At 33.6% G+C, this 24053-nt stretch overlaps 2 protein-coding genes and 1 long non-coding RNA gene across 3 annotated transcripts; 1 reads left to right on the forward strand and 2 right to left on the reverse strand.

Annotated features, from left to right (window-relative positions):
* The first annotated feature begins 13 nt into the window (after positions 1-13).
* LOC132308975 (acyl-CoA--sterol O-acyltransferase 1-like) lies at positions 14-1300 on the forward strand. The gene has a single exon (XM_059807295.1). The coding sequence runs from the start codon at positions 78-80 to the stop codon at positions 1158-1160; it is 1083 nt and encodes a 360-aa protein (XP_059663278.1). The 5' UTR covers positions 14-77; the 3' UTR covers positions 1161-1300.
* A 12395-nt stretch (positions 1301-13695) lies between these two features.
* LOC132309896 (acyl-CoA--sterol O-acyltransferase 1-like) lies at positions 13696-14773 on the reverse strand. Its single transcript, XM_059808177.1, has one exon. The coding sequence runs from the start codon at positions 14771-14773 to the stop codon at positions 13721-13723; it is 1053 nt and encodes a 350-aa protein (XP_059664160.1). The 3' UTR covers positions 13696-13720.
* A 4427-nt stretch (positions 14774-19200) lies between these two features.
* LOC132308982 (uncharacterized) lies at positions 19201-21548 on the reverse strand. Its single transcript, XR_009482514.1, has 2 exons — positions 21066-21548; positions 19201-19685 (listed from the first exon to the last, which is right to left on the reverse strand). It is a non-coding gene; the product is annotated as an uncharacterized LOC132308982 (long non-coding RNA).
* Positions 21549-24053: the final 2505 nt, after the last annotated feature.

Genomic DNA, 24053 nt, shown 5'->3' on the forward strand with positions numbered 1-24053 from the left:
AAAATATGTATGGATTGCAACCATTACATATAAAAAAACAAAGGGGAAAAGAAAGAGAGAGATCTAGAGAGAGAAAGATGGAACGAGAGATCGACAACTTCATCAAGGTATGGATATCTGTCTTCATATCTCTATGCTACTGCTATGTTGCAGGCAAGATTGTACCCAAAGGCACACCGAGACTGCTCACAATAGTCCCTGTGGTGTGTCTCTTCCTAACCCTCCCTCTCAATCTACACACTATGCATCTTGGAGGCACAAGCGCATTCCTCATTGCTTGGCTTGCCAACTTCAAACTTCTCATGTTTGCATTTGGTAAAGGCCCTCTATCACACCCTTCAATCTCTCTCCCCCAATTTGTTGCAGTAGCTTCTCTCCCCATCAAAATCATACAAAACCCACCTCCAAATCACAATTCCAAACAAAACCCACCTCTCAAAACATCCAAAAAAGGCCACAAATCGCCTTTGAATTATGCCATCAAAATTGTTCTTCTGGTCTTGTTAGTTCGTGTGTATGATTACAGTGAATATCTACATCCAAAGATCATATTTTTGCTGCAATGCTTCCACGTATACTTTTCCTTGGAAATCATTTTTGCCGTGCTTGCAGCCCTGGCTCGGACCCTTTTGGGATCAGAGTTGGAGCCACAGTTCGACGAGCCATACCTTTCAACCTCACTGCAAGACTTCTGGGGTCGCAGGTGGAACAGGATGGTGAGTCGTATTCTACGCCCCACCGTGTACGAACCCACCCTCAACCTCTCAACCCGACTTTTGGGCCGAAAATGGGCCCCTTTGCCAGCAATTTTCAGCACATTCATGGTGTCGGGCCTGATGCACGAGCTCATATTCTACTACCTGGGCCGCGAAAGGCCCATTTGGGATATCATGTGGTTCTTCTTGCTCCATGGGTTGAGTTTGATGGTTGAGGTTGCAGTCAAGAAGATGGTTACTGACAGGTATCGGTTGCCTCGATTTATCTCTGGATTACTCACGGTGGCTTTCGTGGTGAGTACCGGCTTTTTGCTGTTTTTTCCGGGCTTGTTTCGGTGTAATGCGTTCGGCAAAGCGTTTGAAGAGTACGCGGCTGTGGGCACATTTGTGAAGGATGTTGGTCAAGCTTTGACGTTCAAATCTTTCAATGCTAGGAGGGTTTAGTCAAATTTGTAGACGCCTTTTGGCTACCTGGAATCGAAATTGACTTTTTCTTTTTCAGACTTTGTACTGAATATCTTTCAATTTAATTTTAAGACCCCAATTCAGTGTTTCAAACATTAATTTAAAGGGTTTTAACTGACTATTTGCTTGACGATTCTCTTGGTACTGCGTACACCTTTATGCAATCACTTAAAACTGTTTGTTTTGTAGGAATTAGGAGGCATGACTGAAAAATGTGACAAATTGCAGGAATCTGCAATTACATTACATCATATATTAGCAATAATTTTGCTTTTTTTATTTTTCTTTTAAACACACACAATGTGAAACTAAGAATTTTAGGAAAGTCAATATTAAACACTGTCAAGATAATTGTTTTTATCAAAATAAAATTTTCAAAAACATTAAGCCTCCGTTAACAAACGTAAAATATATATTTATTAAAATATTTTTCTTTTTCAGATAAAATATTTTTTTATTTTTACTTTTTTGGTGTTTGCCAAAAATTTACATTGAGATCGAGTAGGGCACATAAAATAACTTGTCGAAAATTGATGAATAAGTTATTTTTGTTAAATTTTAATATTTTTTTACTTTGTAAATATTTTACGAAAACCAAACACCAGAAAATAAAAAATATTTTCTCCTGTGACGTTTTGAATTTTCACAAACCCAGATATGTCAATGTGACGCGAAAGTTAACCTGATAACAGATCAAGAATGCAAAAGCGGAAATAAAAACAGAATCTATGGAGATGTTCGATATCCCTAAGACGCCATAGTGACTTTCCATGAAGTCACGGAACCAAAAGAAAACAAATGTTGAAGCGAAAAAGTGAAAATTGACCAAGTATGCACCAAAGGGAAAAATGGTCATTCCAAATGAAAACAAAGTCTCGAGAGATGTACGTCATCCCTAGTTACAAACATGACTTCCCATGAAGTCACGGAACTTAAAAAAAAACAAAATGCGGAAGTGAAGTTTTAAAACAGACAAGTTTAGTCTTAAGGGCAAAATGATAATTTTCAAAAAATTATGAGTAAAAATATTTTACATCTATATAAATGGAGCCTAAGTACCAAGTGATACTATTTTTATTTAATACATTTATAATTGTCCTTGGAGGGTTGCATGATAATTTTTTTGATATATGAAATGAGACCAATAAATTGTAACCCTTTATCTCAAATTTATTGTTTAAATCCCAATTCACAAAATAAATAAATAAATTTTCTGTTAATGAATTCTATAACCTTTTATTTTTTAGCCTAAAATGATGTTTCAAATGGTGAGTCTCCCTGCAAAAGAAGGTATTAAATATTTTGGGAATCAATCAAGCATGGGTTAGAAGTAGGGGTGACGATTCGTGTTCGTGGGTCATAATCGTGTTATGTCGATGTAAGAATATTATACTAAATAGGTAAACTCAAACTCAACCATTTAATAATCGTATCAAGAACTCTCAACACTAACCTAACCTATTTATTAAACAGGTAAACGTATTAACCCGTTTAATGACCTGTTTATTAAAACGAGACATTTAATATTTAATCAAATACTAAATAATAATATAAAAAAATTGTCATAATTAACCCAAATATTCAAAATAAGAAAAAAAAAAAATTATAAGGCATAAACAAGGTTTATGTTGAAATGACTTAACTATTTATATTAATTGGATTTAAATAGGTAACATATTATATAGGTTATATTTACGATTATAACATATTGAGTTAAATGGGTCATAAACGGGTTACACGGGTTGAATCTCTCAACCCTAACCCGATATAATTAAGTAAACGGACTAATCGTGTTGACCATTTTATGACCCAAATCTGTTTATGTCAAATACTAACCTTTTTAACTTGTGTCGTGTTGTAATTTATCACCCCTGATTAGAAGTGACCTAGATGACATAAAAGAATGTTTGCCAAAGATAACAACTAATTAAAGAATATATTTTTTTAATAATAACTTTAAAATGGTGACATTTACTTTTAAAATTAAATAATTCGTCCACTCATTTCATTGTGGATCAGTATTACAAGTGGGATCGGAGAAGTAAATGAAAAAGTGAACAGATAAACGTGAATTGGATGTTAACTTCAAATTTTTGAATTGGATCGCAACTCATCCTGTTAAACAACAAAAACAAGTTATTATTATTAATTGAATGTAGTAAGTAGTAAATGATTTATATAGTCAGAGTCCGCCTTGGTGGTTCTCACATTTATCGTCACATCAAACACCACCTACCATTCTAGAATTTTTCATTCGACTTAGCATCTAGTAGTCTCCTGCACTTAGGTTAAAAAATAAAAATCAATATTTCAGTGGCGCGCGTGAAGCTTATTAGACTTCAAAGAATTTCTGCTCTTTAATTTCAACTTAAAATTTACTTGTGAAAAATAAAAACAACATAAATGGTGCAAAATTTAATATTATTTTTGAGGGTTATAGGCTAGGGATAAGGATCCTCTCCAGTGCTGGAGATGTTCTGCATAGGTAACAGCCGTTGAGATTACATTATTAATAATGAATCCCATTTATTCCGTGGGTATTACTTGTGCAGGACCTCTCCAGCGCGGGAGAGGATCCTTGTCCTATAAGTTGTGGTATTCTTTCGTCTTTCAAGGTAGAAGATGGAGGGTTTAAGTTTCCGGACAAGTGAGTTCAAATTTTTATAGAAATTAGTAGATGTGTGTGTGTTTTTAGCTAATAAGATTTTATAGTAAAATATTTTCGTTGATATATATTCTATTACATGTCTTTTTATGATTTTTTTTCTTTTCCTTTTTTAAGTAAAAAAGTTTTATCTTAAAATTAAAAATAAAAAATAAAATGATTTACAAAACAGATCAAAACATGTTATTTACTGACTCTGAGGCGTAAAATTCGGGAAAAAGTCTAGCAACAGAAATGGACACACTCAAAGGTTAGGAACAAATCATACCAATCTTATTTTATAGGATTAAAAAAAAAAAAATGTTTGGAAATAAGTAGTTTTACGCCTTGACTTTTGAATTAAAGGAAAATACTTTTAAACCCTACAAAATTGACCAAGAGCTTTGACTGACTTCTTTGGACCAATTTTGTTGTTTTAAATAATTAATAATGTTTCTGATGAAATTCTTAATTAGTGACGAACAAAATTCACCTGGCTTGAATAAATATTGAGTGTATCGTGCACATAATCTATACAATGATAATGTACTATTTTAAAAAAAAGTTCAACTCATTTATTTATAAAATTATTTACTTAAATGAGTATATCAATTATATGACATGTACCACATACCTAACATCCACTCCTAGAATTTTGAGTGCCTCAACCCACTTTTGAATCATTTTTATAGTTTTTAGTATTACTATAAAAATAGTGATTAGTCAAACTTATTATTAAATAAGTCCAAAGATTAATTTTGTCACTTTCTCTTCCATCATATTAAAATAGTGATTAGTCTACTTTAATAGACTTTTTATCGTATTAAATAATTTTGATGATGCCATTAACAACAAAAGATTCTTATTTTGAGTCAATTTTCCAAACATAAGGAATCCGAGGATTATAATCAAACCTTCCTGATTCGACCACGTGGTTGTTCACCATACATACATATACACACATACATAGTATACGTAGTGTATATATATATGCAGTGTATATATACCAAAGCAGTAGCATAGAGATGTGAAGACTGAGAGCCATACTTTGATGAAGTTGTTAATCTCTCCTTCCATATCTCTCTCTTTTCACTTTTTTTAAATGTAATGGTTTTGGAATCCATATATGTTTTCTCCTTTTATATATTGTACATTACTATGATAAAAATAATTCTTTAGTTGAATTGATCATCAACAGTATATATATATATATTTTTTTTCCTGGCAAAAAACACACCAAAAAGCCATATGGCATCTATAGAGTAAGAGACCAGCAAGAAGCAACAGCCGTAAACAGAAAAGGATAAATACATTAAACTTACTAACACCCTTATAGTCAAGATCACTGGCTTGACAAGGCATAGAAAGGTGTCAGTTTTAGTGAAAGATCCAACCCTACAGAAAGGCAACATGACCAAGCTACCTTTATACAGACCACAAAAACTAACTACAAACTAACTAACACTCGCAAAAGAAAGCAATCACTGGATAACAACGACATCTAGACATTATTAGTAAAAGTAGGAGTACTAGCACCCACCAATAGCGCCAACTGAGCAGCAAAGGACTGCGGAGACTCAGAATGATAAGATTCGGCAACCGGAGTCCCAGATTTACCTGAAGATTCAAATCTCATACCAAAGGCCACCCTAGCAGAACCCTTGGCGACTGACAATGATTGATCACCCAAAGCTTTATGTTTCTTCTCCCCCTTCAACCAACCCCCGTGGGATCCTCCAGAAGAAGGTTGTCGCCGCTTTCTACCCTTAAGAACAGGAGATGAACCTTGGCTGTGAGAAGTAGTCGATGAATTTGAGGTCGATCCAAAAAGAAGTTGCACCCGGCCATTCCCTTTTTTCGCGGCTTTAGTCATCTGATCCCACCTTTCTAAATGAAGAATTCTACCTTTAACAGGAGATGTAACAGGATCGGAAGCCATAGTCTCCTCATTGTGCACAGAGGCCACATGACTCTGGGATGAAGAACCAAGAACGATACGTCCTTCCAATATAGGAGCGGACACCCCAACCTAACCATCAGTCTTACCACTCTCATTCCCAAAGTCACACATGCCAAACCGATTCTGAAGAAGGCCATCACCAAAAGAACAGTTTCCAAAACCAATACCAGCTCCCATAGTAGACGGCCCCCCAACATTAGACAATGCAACCACCACATTAACAGAAGAACCACCAACCTGTAACTCCTGATCAATAGCAGGTATAACAAACAAACCACGAGAATCTGACGTCCAAGTATGCATTCGATGCAGCCTAGAAAAAGAAGAAGACCTTCCAGAACCGTCATCACCATCCACCTCACCATCTTCAACATACAAACAAGTTTTCCCAGACCCATCTCCCAAATCACCCACCTCACGCTCGATATTCCACAGATCTTTGCCAATAAAACCTTCCACTCCCAACCAGCTCCCATATTCCATAAGATCCCCAGGTTGCAATGAAACACCATTTGAACAATATTTCCAATGGTGACTAATAATTCTGCACGTAAAACAAAAATTGGGAAGCTTCTCATACCTCACCTGAACCCAAGATTCCACGCCCGTTGGGTCTGTTAAATGTATATGGCGCCGAAAGGGCTTGGTGATATCCAGCTCCACCCTAAAACGAAGAACTCAGCTGTCAGCTAACTCTTTCTCTTTACCATCACCCAAACCTTTATCACGCAACTCAACTTTTAAATAATGACCAAAGGTATTGCCTATCTTGCGGCCTACTTTCTCAGACAAGAGATTAGCCTGCACATCAAGGAGCTGAAACCAAAAGGGAGAAAAATTAAATGGCAAATCTGAACATAATAAACCTTTCTCCCATTCCTTAACCACCACAAGATGCCCATCAAAAAACCATGGACAGCCTATAATAATACGTTGACGGATACTGGCATCTGGTATAATTAACTGGAACAAATTACGAGCGACCTTGAACACTTGCAACCTCTTGGACAGAGACTCTTGTTGTTGAGCTTTGGGCCACAACTTGTTAAAAATTTTACCAAAGGTAAACTTAGTGCCCACTAAGGTTGTAGTTTTGGATGCCCACACTTTGCTAAAGAGACTAGTACGACACAATTGGGCACTCTGGGCTACATCATCATTCGACAACACAATAGGCTCCTTTTCGGTGGCAGTCAGCTTCATACCTTGGAACTGAGCGAGAATAATAGGATCCACCTCCATCACCCACACCAGAGCCCACAAAGAAAAGAAAAGATAAACAAAAACCCGCCACAGATTCCACACAACCCACCAAGAAAAGGAAAAAAACGTAGGAAAAGAACAACGTAGAAAGAAAAGGAAAGTTAAGATAGAACTGGACCAACAAAAGAAACTCTGAACGCCCGAGCAAAACGCAATCAGAATAATATAAAGACTACATACTGGACTAGAGAAAGAAACGTAACCAAGACACCAGACAGGCACAACCACACACATCACTAAAGAAAAGAAAATAGTAAATATATAAATTAAAGCAAACGTACTCAGCACGAAAAATCTCGGGATAGTAACACAGAGTATGCCCAGAAAGTGAAAGAGAAGTTGTAGGAAAAAGCCGGGCAAAAACCACATGGCAACACTGAAAGGAGCAGGAAGAGATGTCAGACATATCCTCACATAGGCCACAGCCACATAAAGTCCACCGATATAGGGAGGTAACCAAGTGAAACACGGAGTCTCGAAAACCAAAACGTCAGCGGACAGGAGAGTTATACAGGACATCAGCCATGACATCAGTGTATTAACAACAGAAGACAACATATGGTAAATAAAGATTAGCACTAGAATGTTCCATGACGTCATACATGACGGCATGAACAAACCCACCGACGTCGCCATCGCCGACCCTGGTAAACAATTCCATACAGGAGAACCAGCATCAGCAACACCACCAACCAACCCATCCAGCCATGTTCCCGACCGGCAAAGAAACCACCATAGAGGCCACAAAAAGCAACACCCATACCAGAAAAAGAGCGAGAGAGAACTCTGGAAGAAGAGAACCTGCACGGGAGACCAACAAAATATCACAGCTACAGGCCATATTGACCAAGCCCAAGAACCAAGCAAATTAGAGAACGCAACACTCCAAGCAATCACTCTACCCCATGATCGCCATCGTCTCCTCAAAGATAAACACAACAACACAAGAATAGCAAGCAACGACATTATATGCCACCAGAACTGTAAAAGGATAGTAAAATTGGCGAGAAGGATACGGAACTGGGAATAACCACAGACAGACATCATACACCCAATTCACACTCACAGATTAGCAGAGAAGGAAACAAAAGATAGATACCCAAGTGAAACCAGACGCACAAGGAAAGAACAAGACCGAGAGACGTGGCCACCCAAACAAGAAAAAACCCAGGAGAAGGAAACGAAAATGGAAACTGAAATAGGAGACGAAAATGGAAGAAAAACAACTCTGACTAGCAGAGAGACTCCTACAGAGAGGAGAATTTTTTTTTTGGAAGTTGAAATTGTGATCATCTATAGTAGCATAACACTTGCTCGCATATAAATATGTAAATGACCTTGGCTGTTACCGTGCTATTATTGCAAAGACTTCAAACATGAATTTTTTTTTTTTTTTGGTCATTTAAAGGTTCAAAGGCCTAAAGTCAAGATGGCAGTACAGACGCATAAAGCCAAACCAGAAAAGGCATACAAATCTTGAAATAAAGCAAATAAATGAAGAACAAGCTCCAGATTTGTGGAGGAAATAGAGCCCAACACTCTGCAAACGGAACCACCATGGGAGAACGCAGCAAACTGGAGTGACCAAAAAGTCTGGCCATCAGCATGACAACCGCTTCAAAGTTACAATCACAAGGCGCACCGACACACAAAACCCTGCACAAGAACCATCAAGGAGAAAATGATCAAATCAAGGTGGGAAAAAATCCAAAACTGGCCTAGATCAAAGATCTAGCGGAAGAGAAACAATAGATCTGCCCAGGTGAGCCAAAAAGGAAACAAATACCGATATGTCAATGTGACCCGAAAGTTGACCCGATAACGGATCCGAAATTTAAAAGCGGAAACAAAAACATAATCTATGGGAAGTTCGATATCCCTAAGACGCTATGGTGACTTTCCATGAAGTCACGTGTAATGACCCGATCATTTTCCTCCCTTTCCTTTTTCTCAAATTTTAAGGATGAATTTTTTCCGTTTAATTTCTTTTCCGAGTTCTATTTCTTGTCATTGGGTGTCGTCTCGAGTGCTTGGAAATGGTTTCCGAGACTCTTTCGTTTGGATTGACAACTTCCTTTGAGAACTAAGTCATTTCCACATTTTCATTTTTTTCGACACTATTCACTTTTCGTATTTTTCTCGGTTGCCACTTTGTTGGCACAACCTCACTTTTCGTGTTCGGATTTGATTCCGGTTTTGTATGCATCCATGTTATTTAAATTACATGCCCTGTGCATTTTTACTTTCCTAGAAATGCATGTCATTTGTTTACTTTCTTCCTTAGGGGTGTGGATGCACATTTTCTTTGGAAACTTCTTATTTTTGGGGTTACTTGTGTAATTACTTGAAATAATTATTTTTCGTCTTAGGGACCATTTTGTAATTTAATTTAGAAGATATTTTCAAAAAGGACCTTTTTACAATTTTCGAAAAGTGTAACAAGTGTCACATTCTCATTGGTCCACTTGTTGACATTTGTGTAGAGACACTTTAATGCCTTGAATGAGGACATGTGGAGGGTGGAGATTCACCTACTTGTTGGCCTAGGATTGGTGCACTTGTTAGCTTGGATGGTTGACAAGTGTAGGATTGAGATTAAGCCTATAAAGGATCCTTAAATTTGTGATAAGTAGGCTCACAATTTAGTCTTGCAAATATTTTTAGGCTACTTTGGGATTATGGTTTTAAAGAGGAATTTTTGTGCAATTGACCAAGACTTGTGTGTGTTGACCTTGGTGTAAGATCACATAGTAAGTGGATGATTTCTATTTCCTCCTCCACATTCTTTCACACACACATTTCATCATCTCCCTCTCTTGTAAAGAAAACCCTAACCTCCACGGATGAAGCTTAAAGCCTTAAGCTTTGACCTTGATTTTTGAGAGCCTTCCATTGATTTCCAAGCTAAACCTTGGGAATACTTTTTGTTCCTCTCACTCTCCTCTTCATAACCCTTGAAGGGTTTGCCATTTTGTATTAATTTGCCTTGGATTCTAGGGAGACTCTTCTCTAGTGAGGTAGGGTCATCACATCACGGAACCAAAAGAAAACAAATGTTGAAGCGAAAAAGTGAAAATTGACCAAGTATGCCCCAAAGGGAAAAATGATCATTCCACATGAAAATAAAGTTTCGAGAGATGTATATCATCCCTAGACACAAGCATGACTTCCCATGAAGTCACGGAACTTAAAAGATAACAAAATGTGGAAGCGAAGTTTTAAAACATACAAATTTAGTCTTAGGGGCAAAATGATAATTTTAAAAAAATATGGGTAAAAATATTTTACATCTATATAAATGGAGCCTAAGTACTTAGTGATACTATTTTTATTTAGTACATTTATAATTGTCCTTTGGAGGGTTGCCTGATAATTTTTTTGATATATGAAATGAGACCAATAAATTGTAACACTTTATCTCAAATTTATTGTTTTAATCCCAATTCACAAAATAAATAAATAAATTTTCTGTTAATGAATTCTATAACCTTTTATTTTATAGCCTAAAATGATGTTTCAAATAGTGAGTCTCCTACAAAAGAAGGTATTAAATATTTTGGAAATCAATCATGCGTGGGTTAGAAGTAGGGGTGACAATTCGTGTTCGTGGGTCATAATCTTGTCGTGTCGATGTAAGAATATTGTACTAAATAGGTAAACTCAAACCCAACCCATTTAATAATCGTATCAAGAACCCTCAATACTAACTTAACCCATTTATTAAACAGGTAAACGTGTTAACCCGTTTAATGACCTGTTTATCAAAACAAGACATTTAATATTTAATTACATATCAAATAATAATAATAATAATTTTTTTGTCATAATTAACCCAAATATTCAAAATATGAAGAAAAATTATAAGGCATAGACAAAGTTTATGTTGAAATGACTTAACTATTCATATTAATTGGGTTTAAATAGATAACATATTACATAAGTCATATTTACGATTATAACATATTGAGTTAAATAAGTCATAAACGAATTACACGAGTTAAATCTCTCAACTCTAATCCGACAGGTTAAGTGAACGGACTAATTGTGTCGATCATTTTATGACTCAAATTTGTTTATGTCAAACTCAAACCTTTTTAACTTGCATTATATTATCGTGTTATAATTTATCACCCTAATTAAAAGTGACGTACAGGGCGAAAAGGATGTTTGCGAAAGATAACAACTAATTAAAGAATACATTTTTTTAATAATAACTTTAAAAAGGTGGCATTTACTTTTTAAATTAAATAATTCGTCCACTAATCTCATTGTGGATCGGTATTACAAGTGGGATCGGAGAAGTAAATGAAAAAGTGAATAGATAAACGTGAATTGGATATTAACTTCAAATTTTTGAATTGGATCGCAACTCATCCTGTTAAACAACAAAAACTAGTTATTATTATTAATTGAATGTAGTAAGTAGTAAATGAATTGTATAGTCAGAGTCCACCTTGGGGGTTCTCACATTTATCCTCATATCAAACACCACCCACCATTTTAGAATTTTTCATTGGACTTAGCATCTTGCTGTCTCCTGCACTTAGATTAAAAAATAAAAATCAATATTTCAGAGGCACGCGTGAAGCTTATGAGACTTCAAAGAATTTCTGTTCTCCAATTTCAACTTGAAATTTCCTTGTGAGAAATAAAAACAACATAAATGGTGCAAAATTTAATATTATTTTTGAGGGTTATAGGCTAGGGACAAGGTTCCTCTTTAGCGCTAGAGAGGTCCTGCATAGGTAACAGCTTTGAGATTGCATCATTAATAGTGAATCCCATTTATTCAGTGCGTTTTAGTTGTGCAGGACCTCTCCAGTGCTGGAGAGGATCCTTGTCCTATAAGTTGTGGTATTCTTTTGTCTTTCAAAGTAGAAGATGGATGGTTTAAGTTTCCGCAGGGACAAGAGAGTTCAAATTTTTATAGAAATTAGTGGATGTGTGTGTTCTTAGCGATTAAGATTCCATAATAAAAATTTTTTTTGAAATTTTTTTTTTCAGGTAAAATACAATAATTTATTTTTATTTTTATATTTTTTAATTTTTTTATTTTAGCATTTGACAAAGTTCTAGTTTGAATTGGAACACATAAAATAACTTGTCGGAAATTAATAATATTTTTTTTAGAACTAAATTATTGAATTTAATTGTAACATACTTTTTCTTTCTTTCTTTTTCTTTTTCGTTTTTTTTTTTTTTAGTTGAGGAAAATAATGCATACTTGAACTTGACTAATCGAATTATATCATATTAGTAGAGATTTTACACTTGGACATCTTTCGCTCAAACATTCTCTTATTAACATTATAGAATGTTCTTGCAAATTATGATTGTTCATGTAGTACCGAAATAAATTAAAATCAAATGGTTTGATTTAGTTGATGTCATTATGATATCAGTTCTTAATTGTATAAAAATTTAAAAAAAGTTGTCAGATTGATTATATAGCACAATAAATGGAAGCAGATGACACTTTAGTTCGCAACAGCAATTGATGGGGTTGTAACTTTCTAGGGTGGATGTGATATACTTACATGCAGATGGACTCTTTTTCAATAAATTTAAAATATGTTCTTCATTTTATTATTTTGTTTTATAATTTGTATGTTTTTATTTGGCTTAGTTTATACCTCTGTATTGTCATTTTGACTTGGCCTTTGTACCTTTTAAATGATAAAAAATAAAAAGTAAATAAAAAAAAAAAAACGAAAAGGTATCTATCTAAATTTTTTTTTTTTATTTTTTATTATTATTTTTTTATCACATGTCCATATGATATACTTATATGTACACATTATATAAAATTAAAATATAATATAATAATGGTATAATAATATAATGTGAGTCACACGTATAAGATTTGAATTTTTATGTAGTTGCACTCAAAACTATAAATATTATTTTTAAATTTTTTTATATTTTTATTTAATTAAAAGTATGGTGATGCATGTAACATAAAATATAAATTGAAATATCATTATTCGAGAAATTGCAAAAAGTTTCCCTTGACTTGGTTAGTGGGTGTATTTTTGGCAAAAATTCAAAAAACAACCCCCTCAGTTAGTAGAGGGGGTTTTCTAGCCAAAAAAAATATTAAAGAGGGATTTATTGCAAAACGGTGAAAGTCTGGGTTAAATGCACTTTATCCAAAATTGTAAGGGTGTAGTATATGCGGTGTACACTTACATGAGTGGACAATATTTAACAATAATGATTTAAGAATGGAATTCGATAGTTATCGAATTTAATTTATGTGAGTGAAGTGACGTAATCTATTATAATATACTCCTTCTGTTACATAAAAAATGTTATATTTGGAAAACGGTGACTCACAATACCAAACATGATACTTTTTTATGGGACAAATGGAGTATTATCATAACGTCATATGATGTGACTCACCATTCCTCTCTAATAGATTGAATTCGATCTCTAAATCACTATTCATATTTAACTATATGCCGTATTTTGAACAAAAGTGTAATCACTGAATAAGAAAATGTGCAAAACCAATAATATTTATATGATTTGGGTGGCGCGTTGGTTTTTGTTGGATGAATTGGATTTTAAATAATAAAAACCAGGCTTACAATTTATTGGTATCAATTTATATACAGAAGTGTCCCAATAATGTGGTTCACCCAACACATGAAGTGTCTACTAAATAGACTAAACGCTGGTTCCATTTACAGATTTGAGCATTAAAGCTCGACCAATGTTCTTCACAAATGAGCCCATCGCCGCGTACTCCTCAGACACTCTTTCGAAACCATTACACCGAAACAACTCCGGCAAAAACAGCCAAAATCCAGTACTCATCACGAAAGCCAACGTCAGTGTCCCAGAGATGATTCGAGGCAGTTGATACCCGTCCGTGACCACCTTCTTGACCGCAATTTCAACCATCAAACACAGCCCGTGGAGCAAGAAGAAACCCATGATGTCCCAACTGGGCCTCGCACGACCCAAGTAGTAGAATATGAGCTCGTGCATCAGGCCCGACACGATAAATGTGCTGAAAACTGCCGGTAAAGGGGCCCATTTCCGGCCCAAAACTCCCGTTGAGAGACCGAGGGTGAGTTGGTACACGGTCGGGCGTAGAATGCGACTCACCATCAAGTTCCACCTTCGACCCCAGAAGTCTTGCAGTGAGGTTGAAAGGTATGGCTCGTCGAACTGTGGCTCCAACTCCGACCCCAAAAGGGTCCGAACCAGGGCTGCAATCATGGCTAGTATGATCTCCAAGGCAAAGTATACATGCAAGCAATGCAGGAAAAGTATGATCATTGGATGTAAACATTCACTGTAATCATACGCACGAACTAACAACACCAAAAGAAGAAATTTGATAGCATAATTGAGAGTCGATTTATGGCCTTTTTTCGACGTTTTCGGAGGTGGGTTTTGTATGATTTTGACTGGGAGAGAAGCGATTGCAACAAACTGTGGGAGAGAGATTGAAGGGTGTGATAAAGGTCCTTTACCAAATGCAAACATGAGGAGTTTGAAGTTTGCAAGCCAAGCAATGAAGAATGCGCTTGTGCCTCCAAGATGCATAGTGTGTAAATTGAGAGGCAAAGATAGGAAGAGACACACCACAGGGACTATTGTGAGCAGTCTTGGTGTGCCTTTGGGTACAATCTTGGCTATACCATAGCAGTAGCATAGAGATGTGAAGACTGAGAGCCATACCTTCATGAAGTTGTTGATCTCTCCATCCATATCTCTCTCTCTCTAGGTCTCTCTCTTTTCACTATTTTAATATGTAATGTTTTTGGAATCCATATTTGTTTTCTACTTTTATGCATGTACATTAATGTGATAAAAACAATTCTTTAGTTGGATTGATCATCCACGGTAGCATAGCACTTAGCACGTTATGCATATAAACATTTTTTGTGTGCTCTGGATGACGTAAGTGGAGAAGATAAAATTGTTTACAAGAAGTTGAATTAATTCATAAAACGAAAAATAATTCAAAGAAAATTTGATATACTATTGATAATTGAATGAGTAAAAGTTGATTAATTCTGCAATTTGCGTACAAATAATTATAACTAAATAAATCCTAGTACTAAAGGATTAATCATAAAGAAACCTAATATCAAAACAAAAATAATTCCTAAGAGAAATTAACTAAAACTAAACTTTCTATAAAAAATATATATATAAATAAAAAATCTAAAGTAAAAAAAAAAATTACTAAACACGTAAAGTGTCCTACATCACTAAAAAAACAGAGGTTGTGTAAGGAATGAAAATGACATCAATGTGAGATAGTCTCTATTGGAGCTTTAAATTGGATTTTGAGTAATGCTCCTAAGAGGTTCTCTTATGAGAAGAGTCATGAGCTGTCTTATTTTTTAATTTAAATGTATTAAATTTTGAAACATTAAAAAATTATTTCATCTAATAGTTAAATAAGGAGAGCTCGTGGAGGGATTTCTTTGAAGTGTTACTCTTTGTAAAATCCATGCACTTAAGTTTTTCAACTTCAAACAGGGCTCGTATGTCTTTTAAAATCAGTATAAATAAATTTCAGTTTTTAAGATTTCAGCCAGCGTCAAATTAATTTGGAATTAGCTAGAAAATAACTTATGTGTGGTTTTTCTTAGAATTGATTTGTTATCAGCTTCATCAATAATGGTACACATTAAAACAATGAAATATCAAAGATGAATTTGGCATTCTCTTTCAATCAAATTAAATGCACTTGTTCTAATATATGCGGAAAAGAGCCATTCATTATCATTCTCAACTCAACAGTGGTTTGTCTCTGCACATATATATATATATATATATATATATATATATATATGTATGACAAAGGTAATAGGGAAATAATTCACAACTGTGCTCCCAAGTTTTCATTATCATATATACGAGAGTGAAAGCATTGCATTTTGTCTTTTGTTTCTAAACTTCTAATAATTTGGCCCTTTTATATATGCATACACTTTATCCAAAGTGAGATAAAAATGCACTTAAATTGTGTTTCAATACATTTATTTTATGTACTAAAATTGTATTAAAATATAAAAGAAATACTCCTACTTTAAAACAAAATTTAAATAAGTTAAAAAAGGCTACTCTTTTTGTTCGTATATCTTTTTATTTAGAGATGTCACATATTATATGTTTCATATTTCTGTGATTACTCTTTTATGTTTTCAAAAAATCTCAAAACCTAATAGTATGCACATTTAAATCGATAATTTGATAATTTTATAAAGAACAATATATTAATTACATATCTCGTTAAAAAAAAAACAAGACCGCTATAACAAAAAAATCCCCACAAATATTATCGTATCCTCCCTCTCCATAATGGAGAGTAGATCCTAAATCGTAAATGAGGATACAGAAAATGCCTCACAGTGGCGTGCTTGTTGGAGCAGAGTTGACCGGTGACCAGTGACCGCAATAGGCACTGAGTAATTTTGAATGGAGAAGTAAATGAATTGTAGAGTCAGAGTCCACCTTGATGGTTCTCAAATCTTCCCATTATTTTAGAAATTTTCCATTGGACTTGGCATCTTATTGTCTCCAACACTTCGGTTAAAAATCAAGATTTCAGAGGTACACTCGAAGCTTATGAGACTTCAAATAATTTCTGTTCTCCAATTTCAACTAATAATTTGATTGTGAAAGCTGAAAAGCATGGTCCAAACGTCAATATGATTTTTGAGGGTAATTGCTTAGTGTTATTTTTTTGTCTTTCATGGTAAAAAATGGAGGGTTTAAGTTTTCGTATAGATGAAAGAATTCAAATATCTATAGGGACTAGGGGATGTCTGAGCGTATTTTTTGCGAGTAAAGGCTGTTTTGATACACCCTTTTTTTTTCTTTTTTTTTTTTCATCATGTTTGGCAAAGATTGAGGTCGAGTCCATCGACAGGGTAAAACGTACCAAAAATTAAAGAATAAATTATTTTATGCAAATTTAATGTAAAATATGTCATCAAATTAGTATGAAATTTTTTTCATAATTTATTTCAATAAGAAAAATAAATTAAGTATATTTCAATACGAAAAAGGTATTATGATCATTTAATAAAATATAGTATAGACATTGTGATATTTTGCAATAAAATGAAATAATTTAAAAAATATTATGTACAAAATATAATTGAGGAAGATTATTTACAAATTAAAATATAATTCAGGAGAATTTTTTACATTCTACCGTTACAAATTATGATCTTTTCATGTACCTCCCAAATAAAATTGGTTTGATTTAGTTAATGTCATCATGTATAGAATAGTTAATGTCATCATGCATAAAATAAAAATAAAATAAAAAAGTTGTATAAAAATAAAAAAAAAGTTGTCAGATTGATTATGTAGCGTAATAAATGGAAGCAGATGACACCAACGTTTAAGTTCGCAACAGCAATTGATGGGGGAATGTAATTTTGTAGGGCACCGAAAACTAAATGGAACCTGCCCATAATTCCTGTCCCCATCATTAAATTGGGAAGTTCTTTCATTTCATAATTACCGTCACCATGAAAAGGTAGAAAATTATACCAAGTGATTTTTCGCAAACTACATTTTTTGGTTTTTCATTTCTAAAATTAGTTTAAGAAACAGTTAGGGTTGCACATGAAAATGCATTTGGTAATATTATGCATTTTGAGAAATTTGAAAATAAAATACGTTTAGAAAGTTTTTTTTGTTGTCAAAAATTTTAAATCAATAACAGGACTGTTTTGTTTTTGTTTTGAATAATTAAATATATATTAATACAATTATAAGTTTATATTTAATAGTTCATTTTTATATGATTTTAAATAATTTATTAAAATAATAAAAAAGGTCATTTTTTTTCCATTAACACTGGTAAAAAAAAGTACAACACTTGCGTCATTGAAAATTAGAGTAACTTTTTATATTTCAATCGTGTCATTGAAAATTTGAATAGTTACATTATATTTGCTATTTTAAAATATATCATTGTTACCTTAATAATTACATACACCACTCATGTTGAAAAGTATACCCATATATGTGTTAATGGATGTATTAAGTTGCTCCCTCAAGACTCACAGTTTACCTTTTAGTATATGGTAAATAATTTCATATTAATGTCTGTTGTACTTGGTAACGAGACTGAGTGTGCTTTGTATTTGAGAACTCGGATTAATGTCAGTTGTACTTAGTAACGAGACTGAGTGTGCTTTGTATTTGAGAACTCGGCAATGCAACTTTGGGATCAGTTGTAATTTTCATCATCCTTAGCCATATGATACGTAGGGATGGCAATGGGGCGGGACGGGGATCTGATTCCCCATCCCTATCCCCACTAAAATTTTCAATTCTCATCCCTGCTCTCATTCCCGTTTAAAATTTCACCACCATCTCCATACCCCGCCCCACTCTCGACCCTTATCCCTGTCCCCGGCCCCAATTAACATATATTATGTTTTTTTAAAAAAAAAAACCTAATTTTTCTTATTTTCATATATATACTAAATCTAATTTAGTAATAAATTATTAAATGTAAGACTATATTAGTAATTTAACACTTAATCGAAGTGGGGCGAAACAGGTCGGGTTTACCCCGCCCTTGCGGGTTTTCAAAATTTACCCCCCTCCCCCATTCCCATCCCCGATTTCATAAAAGGGTCCCCATCCCTGCTACAGACGAGGCGGGGCTGGACGGGGACCCGATGGAGATGGAAAATTTGTCATCCCTAATGATATGGTGGTTGCAAAAGTGAAAAATATCCTTTCGAATGGAAAAAAGTTAATTGAAAAACATCTATTATAGCTGCAAATATTCTGTTACAATTACTTCCATTTGTAAATTATGGATTCAAATGATATAAAAGTGGTCCCATAAAAAAATAATAATAATAAAATAAAAATTCAATTTAAAATAAAAACTCCGCTTTGTAAGTGAAAACTACAACTACAGAACACAGTTTTAAGAGAACAAAAAATTTAAAACCTACTTGGTGAAAAGAATACATGCTCAATTTTCATTTTCATTATTAAATCAGCACACTTCATATACAAAATATCCAATTCTAACCACATTTAAATGTTAATACCAATATGAATAAAAAACATTATTTCCATTTCAGTATATGAAAAGGCAATTTCATTGACATCAATAAGATAAAGCATTGTAATCAAGATCAAGATCAAGTAACAGACAGGACACAGATTCCAATTTTATTGCTGATACAAAATACACACCGGAGGTACAAAGCAAGTACTCCAGCCAAAGATCAAACAAAAAAAACTAACAAAATCAATCTTCCATACTGAGCCCAAGGAACTGAATGCAATCAAAGCAAACCAACATCTCTCTTCTTGTCTTCACCAAGTCTTGAGTTCCTCTCTGTCCAAATTTGCCAAAAAAACATGGCACCAAACAGATTTCTAGCAACTTCGAGCTTCAAACCACTGGACCACCTCCTGCAGATTAGTATATTGAAGGACACCCTCCCATTTGCAGCAAGACATGAATCACTTCCAAACTTCCTTAGCAAAGGGGAAAAAATATTTAATTTGTTCTTAGTGTTGAAATGAAGCAACCATCATAGTCTAACAATTCATCTGAATAAGTTCAGGAAAAGGGGAGAAAAATGCAGTTGTGCTATCAAAGTTCTAAGTATGAACTTACCTGGAAAAATAAAATGAAAAAACAAGAAGTTCGAAGTATGAAGAAAAAAAGAACCATGGACTATATCTAATATAATTTTAATTTTAAATGTCAAAGTGTAAAATTACTTGCAGTTGTAGAGCACAAATCCTTAAAATTGAAACCAACTCTCCTACATAACCTTAAAATTGATAAAACTCTCCTCCACAACCAAATCCAACCCAGCAATCAAATCCCAACCCAAATATTGTGAATTGTGAGAACACCTTTTTATTGTTCTCTAAAAATTGCAACTATCAATTTTCAGTTTTTCAAAAACTGTTTCCACAAAATAGATCCAAGCAGAATTAAAATACAGTTTTCTGTTTTTTGTCAACTGTTTTCATAGATCCAATCCAAGCAGGGCCTTATTATCTATATTTGATGCTTCACAACTTATTATGCTTCTTTGCAACGAAAAACTGGCAATAAACCCACTTATAATTATTGCCAAAAAAAAACAAAAAAGAACTGGCACAAAGTGATTGCATAAACACAAATTTAGAACAAAAGAGAGTGAGAGTGAAAGAGAAAGACAAACACAATCAGACAATAACCTCAAGCTCAATCAAGGTAAAACACAAACTAACAGAAACAAGGGCTTGACCTTTCAATCAAGATTGTCAAGCATTTGGAAATCCTTGGAAATCTTTGAACACTTAAATTTCAGCAGAAGTACCATTGTTCCAGACCAAACACACACACCACCAAAGAAGTTTGCAATCATTTCAACTAACAACTTGTATTATTAGATCAAAACAACAAAAAGCTTATTATATATACATATGTATGTGTAACAACACCTTTTTAGATTGCTATCAAAAAGAAAATCTAAATTAATAAGTATGACACACGAAAAAGGGAAATAAATAGTGTAGTATGAGCATGTTCTAGATATCTGGGCAAACAAATTATTAATCACACTGAAAAAGCTCAGTATAGCTGAGCAAACAAATTAAACATCAGTACTCAAATTTGTCAATAAGGATTGAATTAAAAGAATTCGCTAAGTCACTAAATCAAATTAAGAAAAATATAAATCGCTAATATGTATGCGTATACATTTCAAGGTCTGCGATGTAGTTTATAAATATATTTTAAAAATTACGAATATTTTGTTTCAGAAGTTAACTTAAATTTTATACGTTTTCAGTATTAAAAAAAAAAAATGGGTTTGGCTCATAAAGGCAAAAATCCTCAACTAATTCCGTAAAATTAAACAACACCATATATAATCGTGCACATATAATGGTTTTGTAGGTTACAGTAAAGGAAAACAATAGAAATTGGAATATGATTCGGAAATAGTGCACATAATCACGTGAATAAGAACACGCTGTTGCAAATTTTCCAAAGAAATACCTTCGATGTGCTCGCCACCGAGCTAGGGTTTCAGATTCGCGTCACAGAAGCAGAGAACAGAGCAAAACCAATGGTTTTGCAGAGAAATACCTTCGATTTGTGGTCGCGAGCAAAGAACTTGGGTTGCAGGGTTTCAGATTCGCGTTATAAAAGTAGAGAACAGACAGAAACGAGAGGAAAACCAATGGTTTTGGAGAGAAAAACCTTCGATCCGTGGTCGCAAGTGAAAAACCACGGTTTCAGATTCATATCACACAAGCAAAGAATAGAGAGAAACAATAGAAAAACCAAATACGAAATGAAAATGGTAGGGTTTTTGAAAGATTTGCAGAGAAAAATGATTAAAGGAAGAATTGCCTCAACCGAGCTGCGAGAGGAGAGAGAAATGAGAGGCGCAAATGGGTAGGATTTCTGAAATATGAGGTTTTATACCTGTTACGGCCGCTACAGTAAACTGATATGAGTTTGATATCAGTTTTTAGGCCTGATATGACCGCGCTACAGTGACCATATCACCCAATATCACCTACTTGGTGATATGGGTTTGGCCCATCATTTTGAAAATGTTTTACCACTGTTCAACACCACGTCAGGCCACCCCAAACGTGATATTAGCCCAAAATACAAAATCAAAACACCCAAACCAATAACAAACCACCTTCCAAAAACAGGCCCTTTGTCGATTCCCATATTAATTTAATTTTTCCCTTTTTGATAAATTCCTAAATAGTAAATACTTTTCTAGTATTTACATGAATTTAGGTACTAAAGTAAGATGTAAGCAAGTATTTGTGCATGGAATATACTCTAATTGTTAAAAAAAAAAAAACAAAATAATTTTTTAACACACTGTTTGACATACTCTAAAACTTTTGAGACGAGGATCAACAATATTGGCAACCTGATCCCGTTGGTCTCCAAAAATATCAAACTTCAAACTTGGAAAGTCATCGTAGGACCAAAACAAACCATCACCTTCCAACAATATATATTATATACACACGCGTATATGCATATAAATGTAAATAGAATTGTTTTAGTAATTTAAATCATTTTTTTTTTATCTCTTTTATACTGTTTTAGATAAATTAAAGTTCTTTTTTAATTCCATTATGTAAACCTTGCGCTTTCACTGCATATATATACACACACACACACACTTTGGATACGTCGATACGCACAAACAACAGAGTTTTTTACATATCGTGATGCATTAAATACACTATACGTTCTCTCAAAGTGTCATCTTAAAAAATAAAATAAGAAATATAATATATTGTATGACATAAACTGGATAATTCAATTTTTATTTTTTTGAAATGCTGAAAAATAAAATGTTGAGCCCAAATTGTCTGGTATGACTTGAGAAAAACAAATTATAGCATCTGAGATCACCACATACACATAAATTATCTCATGCTACAAAACAAAACAAAGTTGGTTCATATGAAACCCTTACAACTAAGAGAATCTTTTATTGACACCAAATAAAAATGCCACAAAATAAGGTAAAAAAAAAAAAGGAGATTAAAATATTAATTATTTTCTGATCACGATTCACGGGTATCTGATCTATACGGGAAATAATGCCCACATATTCCACTTATCGAAGTCACCCATCAAAAAATCAAAACCATTTCAGAACAAAAACAAAGGTCAGCATAGATCTACCTCAATGATATATATTCTATTACATGTCTTTTTATGATTTTTTTTCTTTTCCTTTTTTAAGGAAAAAAGTTTTATCTTAAAATAAAAAATAAAATGATTTACAAAACACATCAAGACATGTTATTTACTGACTCTGAGGCGTAAAATTCAGGAAAAAGTCTAGCAACAGAAAAGGACATACTCAAAGGTTAGGAACAAATCATACCAATCTTATTTTATAGGATAAAACAAAAAAAAAAAAAGTTTGGAAATAAGTAATTTTACGCCTTGACTTTTAAATTAAAGGAAAATACTTTTAAACACTACAAAAATGACCAAGAGCTTTGACGGACTTCTTTGGACCAATTTTGTTGTTTTAAATAATCAATAATGTTTCAGATGAAATTCTAAATTAGTCACAAACAAAATTTACCTGGTTAGAATAAATATTGAGTGCATCGTGTACATAATCACTGATAATGTGCTATTTTTAAAAAAAATTCAACTCATTTATTATAAAATTGTTTAATTGAATGAATACATTAATAATATGACATGTACCACATATTCAATATTTACTTTTAAAATTTAGAGAGCCTCATCGCACTTTTGAATCATTTTTATAGTTTTTAGTATCACTATAAAAATAGTGATTAGTCAAACTTATTATTAAACATAAGTCCAGAGATTAATTTTGTCACTTTCTCTTCCATCATATTAAAATAGTGATTAGTCTTACTTTAATAAACTTTTTATCGTATTCAATAATTTTGATGATGCCGTCAACAACAAAAGATTCTTATTTGGAGTCACACTTTCCAAACATAAAGAATCCGAGGATTATAATCAACAGGAACCTTCCTGATTCGACCACGTGGTTGTTCACCATACATACATATACACACATACGTAGTATATGTAGTGTGTGTATATATATGCAGTGTATATATACCATAGCAGTAGCATCGAGATGTGAAGACTGAGAGTCATGCTTTGATGAAGTTGATGATCTCTCCTTGCATCTATCTCTCGATCTCTCCTTGCATCTCTCTCTCTTTTCACTTTTTTAAAATGTAACGGTTTGGGAATCCATATATGTTTTCACCTTTTATACATTGTACATTAATGTGAGGAAAAACAATTCTTTCGTTGAATTGATCATCCACAGTAGCATAACACTTGCACGCATATAAATATGTAAATGATCTTGGCCATTACCGTGCTATTATTGCAAGGACTTCAAACTTGAATTTTTTTTTTTTTTTTTTTGTTGTTGTTGTTGTCATTCAAAGGTTCAAAAGCCTAAAGTCAATATGGCAGTCCAGAGGCATAATGTCA

The sequence above is a fragment of the Cornus florida genome, unplaced genomic scaffold (genome assembly GCF_030987335.1).
Source record: "Cornus florida cultivar Cherokee Brave unplaced genomic scaffold, ASM3098733v1 CherokeeBrave_3.0.0_Hap2_Chr01, whole genome shotgun sequence".
NCBI classification, from domain to species: Eukaryota; Viridiplantae; Streptophyta; class Magnoliopsida; order Cornales; family Cornaceae; genus Cornus; species Cornus florida.

Bases quoted from the DNA above. Each gene is read 5' to 3' on its own strand.
- LOC132309896 (XM_059808177.1), bottom strand. From the start codon at position 14,773: ATGGATGGAGAGATCAACAACTTCATGAAGGTATGGCTCTCAGTCTTC.
- LOC132308975 (XM_059807295.1), top strand. From the start codon at position 78: ATGGAACGAGAGATCGACAACTTCATCAAGGTATGGATATCTGTCTTC.